At 33.3% G+C, this 15,655-nt stretch overlaps 2 protein-coding genes across 3 annotated transcripts; one reads left to right on the top strand and one right to left on the bottom strand.

Annotated features, from left to right (window-relative positions):
• Positions 1–973: 973 nt before the first annotated feature.
• Positions 974–5,446, bottom strand: LOC131007749 (wall-associated receptor kinase 2-like). The gene is made up of 6 exons (XM_057934652.1): positions 4,819–5,446; positions 4,337–4,708; positions 3,709–4,239; positions 2,825–3,184; positions 2,486–2,662; positions 974–2,307 (listed from the first exon to the last, which is right to left on the bottom strand). Exons 1-6 carry the CDS (start codon positions 5,375–5,377, stop codon positions 1,610–1,612), a joined length of 2,697 nt encoding a protein of 898 aa, XP_057790635.1. The 5' UTR covers positions 5,378–5,446; the 3' UTR covers positions 974–1,609.
• A 4,981-nt stretch (positions 5,447–10,427) lies between these two features.
• LOC131007750 (uncharacterized) lies at positions 10,428–15,504 on the top strand. Of its 2 annotated transcripts, none has more exons than XM_057934654.1 (14): positions 10,428–10,622; positions 11,557–11,938; positions 12,590–12,681; positions 12,761–12,919; positions 13,000–13,336; positions 13,431–13,549; positions 13,626–13,698; positions 13,778–14,001; positions 14,102–14,158; positions 14,251–14,392; positions 14,551–14,679; positions 14,761–14,931; positions 15,073–15,132; positions 15,228–15,504. In XM_057934654.1, exons 1-14 carry the CDS (start codon positions 10,588–10,590, stop codon positions 15,345–15,347), a joined length of 2,100 nt encoding a protein of 699 aa, XP_057790637.1. In that variant the 5' UTR covers positions 10,428–10,587; the 3' UTR covers positions 15,348–15,504. The 2 variants fall into 2 exon arrangements, with proteins under 2 accessions (XP_057790637.1, XP_057790636.1); XM_057934653.1 differs by lacking the exon at positions 10,428–10,622 and adding an exon at positions 11,279–11,482.
• The last annotated feature ends 151 nt before the right edge of the window (positions 15,505–15,655 follow it).

The following is a 15,655-nucleotide window of genomic DNA, read 5'->3' on the forward strand; positions in this document are numbered from 1 at the left end:
ACGGTTGGAAGCAATAAAAAAAAATGCAGCAACGGTCGAATTATTCAAAATAAGATTTTTTTTTTTTATCATCAATGCATGTCATTCACACGTTTCTCTCTTTCCTCTCCAGCGTGCGCGGCACGCCCTTACCCTGCCTCGAACCGGCTCTCCAGCCTTGCCCTGGAGATGCCCTTAAATTATTAGAATATGGATACAAAATAATCTAGTCTGGAATTCTTAATTGGATTTATAGATTTTTTTTATATAAACATTCATATTTCTTTTGCGTTAATGCTTTTTATATACTTCTTTTATGTTAATACTAAGTATATACTATATATATTAATGTTTTTTTTATATATATAATTGTAGATCATACAAAGATGTATATGAGAAAATAGAAAATAGAATTTGGAGGGGTTGTCATATCGACGACGAGCCTGCGTTCTAGATACCTTTGTTGGAGGATATTTTATGAAACAGATTTATATATGAGAGAATGCAAAGCTACAGCTCTTGCTTTATGATTTTATTGGTAGAACTTGATTATCCAAACTACATAGAGGATATTTAGTAGATGGATACATACATAAAGGCATAGATAGTTAAGAGCCTTATTAATGTAACTAAATGCTCGACTCTTGAAGAACTCTAACAGACTTACATAAAAGACTTTACAAATTAATTACTCTTTAACTAGATTGGATGTCTCTTTGTTAATTGGCCAACCAAATATTCGCCAGATATTTTCAGTTGTTAGTCTGTTGTTGAAACTAATGACGAATTTTTCTGTTGTAATAGGATAACCAAATATCCATCATACATTTAAAATAACAATGGATATTCCCCGTTGTCATTCTGTTGTTAACTTCACTTTTTTTCTTCTTCTTTTTTTATGGTAGCGAATGATTCAATCCTTCTCTATCATTTTCTCAAATTGAGATGAGATTTATCTATTTTATATATCCTACTTCTAATTTTGGCTGTCATCTCAAAGTAAATGAATTTATCATTTGATATGCACAAAATACATCCTTCATCTAATGAAGCAAAACATACAGATTATTATTTATGTACCGATTTACTCCAAAATTTACAACATTTAGATTCTTGGTATATTGACATAAGTTTACTATGTTGTCAATCTCAAGGGATGCGCGTCTGATGACGATGCAATGAAATTCTTGTAAGTACCTGTCCACGTGTATCCATTGTCTGAAATCATGGTGGGCATGTCTTCAAAATCTCTTTCATCTTCTGATTCATCTTTAGCTAAAGTAGACATTTGAGACATCCTAAAATTTTCCAATTCTGTAGCCACTTCTTTCATAGTTGGTCTCATTTTCCCTTTCAAATACAAGCATCTCTGTGCAAGCCTTGCAACTAAAATCACCTCTTCCTTTTTACCTTGCTCCAAAACATGAGGATCCAAAATTGTGTCAAGGCAATTTCTTACCATGCATGTAAGAAACCGAGTAGCTAGGCCTCTTTCCTCTTCTTCTTCATCTATAGAAATTGGGCTTTGCCCAGTAAGAAGCTCCACAAGAACCACTCCAAAACTATAAACATCACTCTTTTCCGTGAATTGACTCGACTGGAAATACTCTGGATCTAAATATCCAAATGTTCATTTAACCAGAGTAGTTAAGTGAGTTTGATTCGCAGCAATGGACCTTGAAGTTCCAAAGTCCGACACCTTGACAACATATTTCTCGTCTAGAAGGAGGTTACTGGACTTGACGTCTCTGTGATAAATAGCTACAGAAGATGCAGAGTGCAAATAAGCCAATGCCCCGGCTATATCTGCTGCGATTTTCAGACGCATGTTCCATGGAAATGGAAATTCATTATTGGGATCATGTATGAGATCATAGAGGGTACCATTTGGCATGAATTCATAAACAAGCAGAGGAACCTCTGTCTCCAAACAACACCCCAACAATCTCACTACATTCCTGTGATTGATTTGTGACAATATAGCAACCTCATTTATGAACTGTTCTAGTTGATTCTCCTCAACCAACTTGGATTTTTTTATTGCCACAATTTTACCATCAGATATAATTCCTTTGTAGACAGTGCCTTGCCCTCCATGTCCAAGGATTCGGTTTTCATTGAAGTGATCAGTGGCTACCTCCAACTCTTTTGCAGGGAAAACTTTTGTTTTTCCAAGCGTGCCTTCATTTGTTTGTTGTTGCAAGAGAAGGCCACCATTTCGTTTGAAGAATTTCTTTTTAAGTATTTTTTCCCTTCTCTCTTTCAACATCTTATACAACCAAAAGCACGTTAATATGAGTAGTAGAAATCCTAATCCAGAGCCTATACCTGTATATAAAGTTAGTTGACTGAGAAACTATAAATAATTAAACATGCAAGTCAAGCTTACTAAGTTTTTTTTTATCATACTTATTGAGTTGCATATATGATCATTTAAACAGTTTAATTTATGGTTGACATTTGAGCCGATAAAAAATAGAACAAAAATAAAAATAAAAATTGTTGCCTGTCAAGATTATGGTCTTGGTCTTAGATGGCGGCAGCTGAATGCAACGTGTGCCATCTTTCCTTCCATCACCAACATACCCTTCTGGACATGAGCAGTGACAAGAGCCGGGAGTATTGATGCAAATTGAATTTGAAACACATGTATTAATTGTATTATCCGCGCATTCATCAATATCTGCTCCACAAGCATCACAAAACATCTAAAATGTCAGTTCGTTAGCATTTATATTTGTTAATGCTCCGGGGCAATCAATTTCCTTCACATAGGCATTCCAAAGAATTAAAGCATTAAACTATAAGGTCAAATTAAAGAAAAGAAAATATTATGAGTACTAACCATTGCATCCTGGGCTAAGGTAAGGATAGCCTTGATATCCTCTGGAGCAGTTGCAGAGGTACCCTCCAATTGTTGCATCGAAATCAATGCAGTCTGTGTTATTCTGACACACATAATCAGTCGGATTCAATTGCGCTTCTTTGCAATTCAATGCACCAATCCTCCAATCCAGTGGAAAAATTGTCAATCGATAATTTCTTTGTGGATCATCAGTTTGAATCTCTGTTGAGTTATTCAAAACGGGGTATGTTGCTTGATAATAATCATCCTTGGTTCCAAGGAATGCGTAGCTACAAGAGAAATTGGTACGTGGCCATCGTCCACTGAAGTCACTCAAATTCGCTTCCAGGTAAGAGGTGCCTGCAAGTGAAATGGTTTATTTAATTTGTTCATCAATGAAAAAATAACTTTGTTTAATTATAGGAGTTAACTTTGAAAAAAACTGTAATTTTTACCTGAATTTTCAATTAAGCGAAAAAATACATGAATTTATATTTTTGTTGTAATTTTCACCTAAGTTTGACTTTCAACGAAATTAGAGCTCAATTGACAATTGTAAGCTCATCTGATATTGGTCTAACTTCTGATGATGAAAATTATTTAGAAGCTCGAAGGTCTAAGAAAGCAAAACTTAATATATTTGACTTAATTTCAATTGTCAATTGAACTCTAATTTCGTTGAAAGTCAAACTTAAGTGAAAATTGCAACAAAAATATAAATTTATGCATTTTTTTAGCTTAATTGAAAGTTCAGGTGAAAATTACAATTTTTTTCAAAGTTCGTGTATTTTTTTTGTTATAATCCCTTAATTATATGTTGTAAAATCATAAGTTGATATATAGTGTAATTAATTACCTCTAGGAATGACCCTAAAAAAAATTACCTCTAGGAATGGGTGCCCTGCAACAGCCATTGCCGGGCCAGTACTCATCAGTTTTTGTTGGACAATATGCATAATAGTCATTGGCAATTTGATTATTTTTGCAAACAGCTGCGCAGATGGTGCCAACAGAAGTCCGATTGGCATGTCGAATCGTACCCACCATTACATCATCGCACCCAATCACAGAGATCCAGCTATCTTCCGACAACGTGAATTGAGTTGTCGACAAGTCTATAATCAAGCTTTTCTCCTCTGTCTTAATGATTCTCCGCTGAGAATCGGACCAATTGTAGCAAGCTAAACCCAAGGTTGGATAGTTGACCCGAACCTGTGATGAATTGAAGTTGGTGATTTCAGCCTTCATAACTGAGAGGTAGGCTTTTGGAGGGTTGGTGGATGTATCGCATTCTATTTCAAAAGATGGCGCCAAATAGCAATTCCGCCCGATTCCAAATGGAAACGGAATTGATAATTCCCCACATTGATCTCGGCATCCATATTTAGCAATTGAACTACTGGAAAATGAAATTGCTGGCACATCATCAAATGGAGACAGAGTTATTGTGAATTAGTCTAAATAGATAAAAAAAAAATATATAGTATAGGTTAATTGATTGTTAATACTAACGTTGGCAGCCTCCAAGTAGATAAAGATTGCCCTCGTATCCTTGCACACAGCTGCACTGGTATCCTCTACTGACATTAGCAACATCAACACATAGGCTCTTGTCATCTCGACACGCGTAAGTAGAAGGATTGAGCTTTGCTTGGCTGCAGTTTTGAGCCCCGGGAACCCAGTCCAGCCGCACCACCGGAGGACTTGTTGATGATGCCCAATTATCATTATGCAATGCTGTTGAGTTATGGAGGTAGTATAACGGATATGAAAATCCAGTTGCATCTGAGACTTCCTGGATAAAGGCGTAACTGCATGGGAAAAGTCTTCTACGTTGCACTATTCTGCTAAACTCAATTAATTCTGCTCCCACTAAACCCGAGTCTGTGAACGAGAACATGACAAGTTAGAACTCATCTCATACTTAATTTCAGATGAACATCTTTTTTCTTTTTTCACAAAAACCATAATATATATATGTAACTGACAATTACCTCCGACGATTTGAGCCTGGCAACAACCATTCCCGAGCAAAGTAGGATCAAATGGGCAATACCCGACGCCGCCCTTATCAGTGTCGTCGTCACAAAACGCTGAGCAACCTCCGTTGGTGGAAGTTCCGTTGGACTGCAGCACGGCGTCATCGCAGCCTATGGCGGTGAGTCTGTTTGTGTACATCGACAGCGCATACAGAGTCCCCGTCAAGTTCACAGCCATACTATCTTTGTATGAATATGATGATTCTGCTGCTGACGAATCATAGCAAACTGAAACCAGGTTGGGGTACTTTACCCGAATATATGTTTCATTTATTTCAATCACTTCTTTATTGATGATGGAAAGATACGCCTTTGGAGGGTTTGTGGAAGTATTGCAACTCACCGTGAAGGATGGGCCGAGCGAGCAATTCGACCCGACTCCAAATGGATATGGAATCGATAAATTCCCACATTTATCCTCACATCCAAGTTTGGTGATTACAGCAGCAGAAATTGATGGTAAAAGAAGCACCAAGATGAAATACAAGATAAAAACTAGTTGTAGCCAAGGCATAATGGGTATATTTGAGAAAGGGTTGTTCACTTATTTACTTAGTATGTATATAAGGAGATATTAAAAAGAAGTGGGGGCGGTTACACTTATGAATCTTGGTTCAGAAAATTATTAAAAGGTCTTATAAAGTTCATATATGGCGTCTTGACTTTTCTTTTTACACATAATGGGATATGTTGCCATCTTGACTTGACTTTTCTTTTTTAAAACATTGTTTTGTTATTTGAGTTGCAGTTTGCTGAGTAGAGTTCATATATTCCATGATATTAATTTTCTCTAGAGATGGCAATGAGTCGGATCTGAATCGAATTCTATTTAATCTAAATTCTGATTCAATTTTTTTTACTTAGTTGTGAATTCGGTCTATATCTATTAGATCCAAAAATAGCGCTATCTAAGTTGAGATCCATAATATGGAATCTTGAATCCAGACCCAAATTCGATCCATATTTTTTTTCTCTCTTTTAAAATAAATTTTAAATTATTTAAAAATACAAATAAAATCATAATTATTATCTACAGTTTCAAAATCGTTCAAAAATAATAATTTTACCATAATCCATAAAAAAATATTAAAAATAAGCAACAACATATCAAAACAATGAATTTTGTAATTGTTCAAAGACATCTTCCATGTTATAACTACTTTCAACATCATCAACATCCTAAAGAAGTAAAGAAAAAATAGAAAGAAAAAAAAATAGAATGAGAACTACACACCTATTTCAATTGTATAGGTATAAATGAGATTAAAATTATTATTATATTACTAAAATCAATTTGATCTCCATCTTCATCACAATCTTCTGTAACAATATAATAAGAATGTGTGTCTTCTAGTTTACTTTGAAAAAAAAATATTATTAATACAAATAATAATAATAATAATAATAATAATAATAATAATAATAATAATAATTTAAATTAAGATAAAGTAAAGTATTACCTTTAATAAAATTATACTATATTATTTTAAAATATAGATGTATAGGTTAACCATAGATCATGAGGATGTGATTATATAAAGATATAAATATAATTTTATATATATATAATTAGATCCGCGGGCCAGGTTTGAATTTCAAAACTTTTATTTTAGATTCAAATCCAAAAATTTTAAGAATAAAACAAATTCATTGGATTCGACTTTATCAAGGTCGAAATCTAAAAAAAAAAAGATTTAGATTTGCGGATCTAGACAAAATCCAGGATCCAGTGTCATTCCTAATTTGCTCATGTACGTTAATTTACACTAAACCTGGTAAATGTAAATAGAAAAGGGTAAATCTGATTGCGCAAACAAAAAAATAGTCGAATTTGTAATTTCCCCACCGGACTTTTAATGTCTCAATTGCAAAACAACAACAACAACAACAATAACAAAAACAACAACAACAACAACAACAACAATAATAATTTTTTTGTAACTTAAAATTCTTATTTTTTTCAGCATTAAAATGACATCATTTTCTCGATAAACGTCGGACAAATTTTATTGAATTTTTTTTAAAGATGTTGTAGGTACAAAAAAATTAAACGATAATGAGATAATCGTATAATGTATTAAAAAAATCGTGTAAGAATTAAAAAAAGTTGTGATATTAATTTGCTACCATTAACCTAAAAGTTATTGGGTAAGAAAGTTTCTCCCAACTAATAAAAAAGGGTAACCACTAAAAGTTTGGTCTACTTAGTGGTGGAAATGGAATGAGGAAAAACGGTCCTGCATGCATTACTTGTATATATAGTTATTGGGACGACTTACTTTTTTAGATCTTTTATTAGTTGAAGAGGCAGTCTCCCATACACACCTCCACATGCATCCATGCTTCGCCCAACTGTTATTAATATATTAATTATATATTACATATATTATATTCCCCCTATCCCTTATAAATATAAAATATGCATAGTTAATAGGCTAAAATTGTGAAAATTATATGTTGGGTAGTACTACCCAACATATAATTTTCACAAGTATGCATAAATTTGGGGATATACCAAAAAACATATGCATAAATATGGAGAACGGATCGGAGAGAGTATTTTGTTTAAAACTAAATGAGTTTTTTTATTAAAAAAAAATAACAAATTTTATCTAGAGCAAGTTATACAAAGGAAATGAAACTTTTGTTTACAAAACTAAATCAATATTTATTCATTATAATATTTATTTATAGTAAGCAACGATGGAATAATTCATCAGTTTATACGCACGAATGATACTCTGCTTAAAAGCAAACGAAATGTTAGTTATAACTTACAAGTAAATGAGACATTTACCTAGAACAAGTGATACAATAAATATATATAACTGCGAACAAAATATTTTGTGAAACTAAATAAAGTTTTTATAAAATGAAATTAAACTTTTTTCAATTGTTAGGTTCAAGTTCGGGCTCAGGTTTAGGTTTAGGGTAAACGGTGCAGTGAATTAAAACCGGACGGGATAGAATTTAGGATTAATATATATATATATATATATATATATATATATATATATATATATATATAGGGTTAGGTTCAATGAAAAAGGCCTAAATGTAAGAAAGAAGAGAGAAGTAATCTCATCCGTTGATCTTATCTAATCTAACGGACATGATTTGTTCACGCCATGTTCAACGGATTTTTTCGTTGAACATTCGTGAACATATACAATATTTTTGGGGGTTCTGGGTTTCGACCCCCCATATGTTCAACGAAAAAATCCGTTGAACATGGCGTGAACAAATCATGTCCGTTAGATTAGATAAGATCAACGGATGATATTACTTCTCTCTTCTTTCTTACATTTAGGCCTTCTTCATTGAACCTTGGCCTATATATATATATATATATATATATATATATATATATATATATATATTATAATTATTAATTACTCCTTCCGCCCACTAAAAGTGACGTGTATTTCATTTTGAGCGATCCCAGTATAAATGTTCTGTTTCCATAAATGAAAAAAATTAATCCTTAAAAAATTGTAGATCTCATCACTTTTAATCAATTTATATTTTCTTCTTAATTCTCGTAACGAAAAGTTTTGAGCCATTTATAATGGGACGGACGGAGTATCTAATATTAAAAATAAAAAATATTTTGATATTAGATTTAGGGTTGAGGGAAGACGCCTCATGCCTCATGTCTCCTGCTGCCCATCTGTTCTCATTTCTCAATATTAAAAATAAAAAATTAATATTGAAAAACTAAAATATTTTGTAGTGCGTGTATTTTTAATCAAACATTGTAGAATCCAACTGAGACGAAAATAATTTTGATAGTTAAAGTTTTCTACAAGAATAAGTTGTGGGAGAATTATTGGACCTTAATCATTCCTGTATATAGTGGAAATTATGAGAAATGCACATTTGAACTTTGAAAAGAAGTGGAGAAATCTCAAATGGACAAGTAACTAACTGGGTGGAAATTATAGTCCCCTTGACTTTTTCAAACGATGGAATTTTAATCGTTTAAGAGTTATTGCATAATGCCCTCACCAAAAAAAAAAAAAAAAAAAAAAAAAAGAGTTATTGCATAATTGAAAGTTGAAGATTACAGTGGTTCGCATGCAATTTAATTGACGCGTGAATTTACTCATCCTTCTCAACCTCGCTCTCACTTGACCGCCCACCGAAAATGACATTTGACTCAAGGCGGAAAATAGATTGTAGGACCTCAAATCGGAATCTAAAACAATTGAAGAAAGTAGTAAATATAATTTAAAATGATTATAGTTATCACTCCAGGATCCGCCCCAATTTGCTCCACCGTCTTCTGCCGCTGAGGCGCCGGCTATGGCACAACCACCGCCACGCCCATTAGCTTTTTAAACAAATCTACCTACCTCTAGTCCCCTTGCCCACAATATTTATTTAAAACGACTATACCAAATTTGCCCATTATACATATCTATGCTATATTAAAAGGCAACTTTCAATTGAAAATCAATTATAAAATTGAGTGGCAATTTTATAGTTATAATAAAATTAAAAATTTATTTATAAATTATATTTTTTCATTTCATTTTCTTTTTCTTTATATTTTTTGTTTTGTTTTATTTCTTTTTAAAATTATGAAATTCGATTAATTATAAAAATATTTAATATGCATGTCAAATTAAAGATCACGATAAGAACTTTAATTTGATATATTTTATGTAAATATTTGATTTAAAATGTAAAAGTTATATTTATTTAAAGATTAAAATTTTAAACATTCTCTCTCATCTCTCATCTTTTTTTAATAAATCTATTTTTCATTTCATTTCTATTTTTATTTTTATTTTCATTTAACAAACTTATATCTTTTTTTACTTTTCATAATATCAATTTTTATTATTGTGAATTTTTCTTTATTTTTTTATTTTTTTAATATGCAATTTAAATATATTTAGTTAAAATTAATTTTTTATTATATTTATAAATATGATAATTGAATTAGAGTTTGTATCAATTTTATATAAAGATAGCGCTTTTGAAATAACCATTTTGAAGAAGGAAACACAATATATGGCCACTAATTAAAAAAATACAAAATCTGGTCATTTATTACGTGTAAAGACTATTTTGCCCTAATGGCAAAACAGTCCTAAAACGTAAAAAATTGTCAGATTTTGTGTTTTTTCAATTAGTGGTCAAATATTGTGTTTTATTCTTCAAAATGGTCATGCAAGTATATTGTTTCTTATATAAATATAGAATATAAAAATATTTTTCGTGAATATTGCACCGGGTTCAATTGCTAGTTATGTTAATTAATTTATCACTACTCAAGTTAAAATTCACCCATAAATGTCCATAGAAAATTTCACCTATTTGTCGATCTATATAACACAAATTTGTAACATCATTTTATATTAAAAATATATATTTCACTTTAAACTTGAAACCAATTACGTAAATCGATAATCATGGCAGTCACAATATATCCTCCTTCGTCGAAACGACAGAAGTTGGACAATAGTCGATGACATCTAGGAAATGAAGCAATCAATTGATCCAATGATGATAATTTTATGATGGCATCAATTTTAATATTTAATTAGCTGCCAAGCGTATATCACAATGAATATTTTCAACATGAATTTACCTTATCTAATTCTCAATTTGATGTTATCTTATTTCTGCTTCGATGTTTTCAATTAAAGTTCGGTTGTATTATATAAAGCCCACCAACACCATTTTTCTTTCTCTTTTTGCTATTTTGTTGTTTCAATGGCTTTAAGCTTCACACTGCGCTGCAACCTGCAGTAAGCTCTTTTACTTATTTATTATTGCTCTCTCTGGCTCTCTTAGAGAGAATATTTTTTTTAGTGTAGTTAGAGAGACATAATTTACTTAACTAAATAGTTGATCTGTTTTTATTTCTTGATATATGTCACCTTTAGTGAACTATTATAAATATGTACGTAACAAATATATATTGCATTACATGTAATTCGTTGGTATACTATTGAAAAAAATCAACTGGAATAATACCCCTAAAAATCTATTTTGATAAAAAAAAAATGTAATTTACTAATTTTTATGTCGACACAGCATCTTCTTTCAGTGTGCATTTCTGTGAAATTTGGCTAAATTATCAGCGATTATTTTGCGGTTAATTGTAGATTTTGTTTATTTATACGTGACAAAATGTATTGCTTGCAAATTACAATATTCATCCGTTCATATATATAAGGTTTAATTTGAGAACACCCTTAACTAGGAACCACTCTAGTCCATAGATCTTAGTAATATATGATAAGGACTAATTTTCACACGAATAATTTTTTTATACATACAATAATGCTTCTTCTATGATGATGTTGTCTTATGATGAGGCTTCTTTTCATGATGATGTTGTCTTATGTGTACGAATGCTTCATTTATAATCTATATTAATATATTATATATTTTATATATTACAACAATGCTTTGTTCATAGTTAATAAGAATAACTTTTACATTTAAATCGCCCTGTGTGTGAGAGAGTAGAAATGTGTGCGTTTATGAATTTTTCTCTAAAAAAGTAAATTGTTAGTCTTTTTGGATTCAGGCAGTGCAAAGCGAATTTTGAGAATTTCCTCCAAATGCGACACTTTGAAAGAAACGAATTTGTTGTAAATTTGTGAGTTGTTGAAAAAATATCTGTTTTGATTTCATTCCATATATAAGTTCTGAAAAGAGTGTTATGTAATGCAGAAGAAGTGCATTATCAGAGGAGAGATTGAAGATGAGGACTAGTGCACTGCATCTCAACAACAATATCAATGTCCTTAAAAACCAACTTGTGTCAAGACAATTCCTCTTGAAGCATGGATCCACGTCACCCTTCCAGCATGGCGCGCTGTCATCATCCTCATTGGCTGCCGACTCCAGCCAGAGTGGCTTGGAGGAGCATTCTTTGTTGACTAATGATGTGAAGTTCAACCGCGTTAACTGCCTTGTGTGGTTACTGCATGAATCTGCTAGAAGCTTCTCTGCTGCAGTGAAGAGTCTTGGATTGGGTGGAGCCGGCCCACCGCTCGCAATGGCATGGATTGGCGTCGACGTGCATGCGTGGCACAAGCACATATCATATCAGGTTAAATGATTTTTGACAAAAGATGGTCATGATTTTGTTATTAGTGGTGGTGATTTGCATTGCATAATGAGAAATTGGTTATTTTCTTTAAATCTTGAAAATTGGAATAGTTTTGTGGTGATTAAGGTTGTAATATATGTTGAAGCTACGTGGGATCATAACACAGTTCATACAGATTACAGATACAACTTTGACAAAGATAATGATCCTTTTTTATTAGCATGCAGATGTGGTTAGGAGGAATATTGCATCATAAGAAGTTAATTGGTTATTTCTTGAAATTTTAATTGTTTCGTGGTGATTAATGATTGAAACTACATATGGATCATAACATACCAACTTTGACAAAAAAAAATAACTTTTTATCAGTAGATGTGATTGATAGCATTGCATAATAAATTGTTTAACTTTTTATATCTTGAAAGATGTAATAGTTTTGTGGTGGTTGAGGTTGTAATTAAGGTTTAAGCTACATGGGATTATGACACATTCATACAAATATAAACTTTGACAAAAATAATTCTCACTTTTTTTTCAGCAAATGTGATTAGGAGTATTACATAGTAAGAAGTTGGGTATTTGTTGAAAATTGTAAAAGTTTTGTTATGGGTGAAGGTTGTAAGACTAGAAGTAGATTGAAACTTGTTTCAGGTTGCAGTTTATGCATTGCTGATGGCAGTAACAGAAGTGGAGTTGTTCCTCTCTCACAATCGCAGCAGCAATCCTTCTCCAGTTCTCAACATGTAAGTCCAACAAATGTTTCAATCTTGTGTAAGTCCAACATCTCGACCGCAGCATGATCATTCCCCTTGTTCCAATCAGCCTATCTCCGAAGGCGAACTTTCTAGGAGATCTCATAGACAGTCAGCTAAACACAAGGGACCCGAAGCTAGTGCAATGGTTCAGGATGGTGGAGCTTCCACGAATATCCGGTTCTTTCATGGCATTGTTCAAGAAATGGACTATGGAGTATGCTGGGAGGTCAGTCGAAAAAAGAAAGAAAAAACCGTGCTGTCTGATTACATACTTGTAGGTTTGAGCTCTAAGCACAAACAATTCAGTGGTGTTGCAGGAACAGCCATGGCCATGACGTGCTGTGCTTGTATACAAAAGCTAGGATCAGAGCGAATTTCGTGTTGTTTATTCTCAGATTCAATCGGGGATGCCTTGTTCGATCTCATGGATGCAACAAACAATTTAGTACCTCTTGATAAACTGCATTTTCTAGCAACTGAGGCGGGATTCGAGGAGGATTTTCTGTCCTATTTTGGAAGCAAGATTCTACCTCATAAAAATGTTGAAGATGTTGAGTTTTGGATTCGTTTGGTTCAGAGAAAACTCTGTGCAGCATTTCACAGAGAAAGTGTTGCTAGCAACACGCGCATTCTTAGCAATGAGGTAAGCACATATCTTTTGTTTTTTTTTTGGAACGTTTCAATAATGTCTCCACCTCTCGTGTAGAGATGAGTGACGGCCTTATGGATGTTGGCAGGTCGGAGAAAACAGTTTGGCCACTCTCGCTCTGTTTGCTTATCTTGGAAGAGAAACGAGGCTGTTCTTATCAAGGCATGGGATTAGGGTTCTTGACAAGCAAACAAGAGACTTTGTGAGGTATGTTTTTTGTTGTATTTTTGGTGTCTTTGGCTTGAAGATACTCTACTTGAGCTCGTTTCGTGTTGTTTTGCAGCTACTTGGAGTGCGGCATCCTGTTCATATATCCGGAGTTCTCAACCTTATCCGAGTATCAGCTCTTGATGGAGGTCTATTAGCATGCACTATTAAAATTGATAATAAAATTAGTGATATAGTATCGGATGGCTGATAACTCTTCTCAAACAGGTGATAATCGATGAGATCGGATGGCTCAACTTTTACGCGGCATACAACAATCAGCTGCGTCAAGAGAGAAGGAGATCAAAGCACCCTCCCATTCAAGCAGAGAAGGAGATCACATTACATGCCGTTTTCACTGTATGCTACGACGTGATTTTGGGCTATGCTCATTGCAGCAATTCCAAACATCAAGCATTAGGTGCTGATCTGCTAAATTTCTTGCTTAGAAGGTGATCAGATTTTTTCCAATTTTGCTGGTTTTCTGCTTGCTGCTGTTGTGATTAGCAAAGCCTCTGATTTTTTATTTTATTTTTATCATTGTGTGAACAGTCAAGCCTTGCTGTCTACATGTTTGGAAGATTACTGGGTGGCTTATGATGGAACAATGTGAGGTCTATTAACACGATAGACTAACAAAAGAAATGTTTCTTTGAACTCTGCGTGTGTGAAGTTGCATTTTTTTGTTCATTTTCTTGCAGTGAAATGCAGAAGATTGTGGAGAAGAATGATCCTGACATGATGGCTTCTTCATGGATGAAGGGCGCGAAGAGCTCTTATGCAGTGGATACACGTTATAGACCGACTGAAATCAACAAAGTCGAGAAGCATATTCAAAATCTGGTAGGCCTAATGGATCAATCACTAAGGATCTTGAAACCATCTGTGCAATTATCTGTTTCTGAAGAGATTTCTGCATTTTCGTTGTGTTTCTCTTGTGGATTCTCGATTTACACCAAGGATTTCCATTGAAACAAGATAAATTTTGTTGGATATGGCAGGCTACTAGTTCTTCTTCATTTCAAGGTGAAAGTGAAAACTTCCTAGATTCGGGCCATACATCAAAACCAAAGGCGTTTCAACGCAATTTTCTCAGAAAGTACACACGTGATCTTGTAGCTGCAAGCATTGTGAGTTGAATGAAATGATCTTATCAATAGACACTGCATATTCAAAAGTCTTGCTTATACACAACCTTAAACTACTTTTAGGATGTCTGGATGGGCACGCAGCTGCTCTTCGTGGACATCTCGTATACCATGAGGCTCGTGCAGAAGAAACTGCGTGGCCAAAGAGTGACGAAGAGGGAGAGGAGGAAGATTCAAAGAACAACATCAGACATGTTCACACTCATTCCAGTAGCAATACTAATGCTACTTCCAGTAAGCTAGTTTTAGTGCAGTTGTTTGATCAAAGATTTTACGTTGTTTTAGTGTTAGAATCCCTTCCATAACTACGTTAGTCTCTAGAATTTTAGTACATCATCATGATCAAGATAACAGCAGAGTTTGTCTGTTTTATAGGTTTCTGCTGTAGGCCATGCAGCTATGTTTGCTGCAATCAAGAAATACATGCCTAATCTGGTCAGTTTCTTTTTTTCTTTTTTTTTTTGCACCTTTTATTTACATATTTTTATCTAATTTTTCGCCTTATCTTTTGCCTCATTTCCCGTTGCTAGATCCCTTCTCCCTACTCGGATGAACGGCTAGACTTAGTGAAGCAGCTGAAGAGAATAAAGAAGATGAAGGTTAGGCTGATTGGGATTGAAGAATCTGCATCTAAAGCTGTTAAACATTAGCCTGTTGTGAATGTATATTGTGAAAATTTGATGTGATTATATTCCTAACAGAAGATTTGCATTTGATATGTGTTTGTACAGTGAAGACTATGTATAATATAGTACATGATCTGTAAATATTGGTTTGGAAATAATTATGTATGATGTTTTCTAGCTAGATACGTTTGCATTATCCTTCAAGCTTTTAGCTCCTATTGATTTTTTTATATTTTGTGCGTTATTATGCCTCATGTAATATACTTTTCAAACATGCAGTAGTATTATGTGACATAAACTCAAAGAGTTGCAAAAATGATCATTTCAGAGTG

Source organism: Salvia miltiorrhiza, chromosome 2 (assembly GCF_028751815.1).
Source record: "Salvia miltiorrhiza cultivar Shanhuang (shh) chromosome 2, IMPLAD_Smil_shh, whole genome shotgun sequence".
NCBI lineage: Eukaryota > Viridiplantae > Streptophyta > Magnoliopsida > Lamiales > Lamiaceae > Salvia > Salvia miltiorrhiza.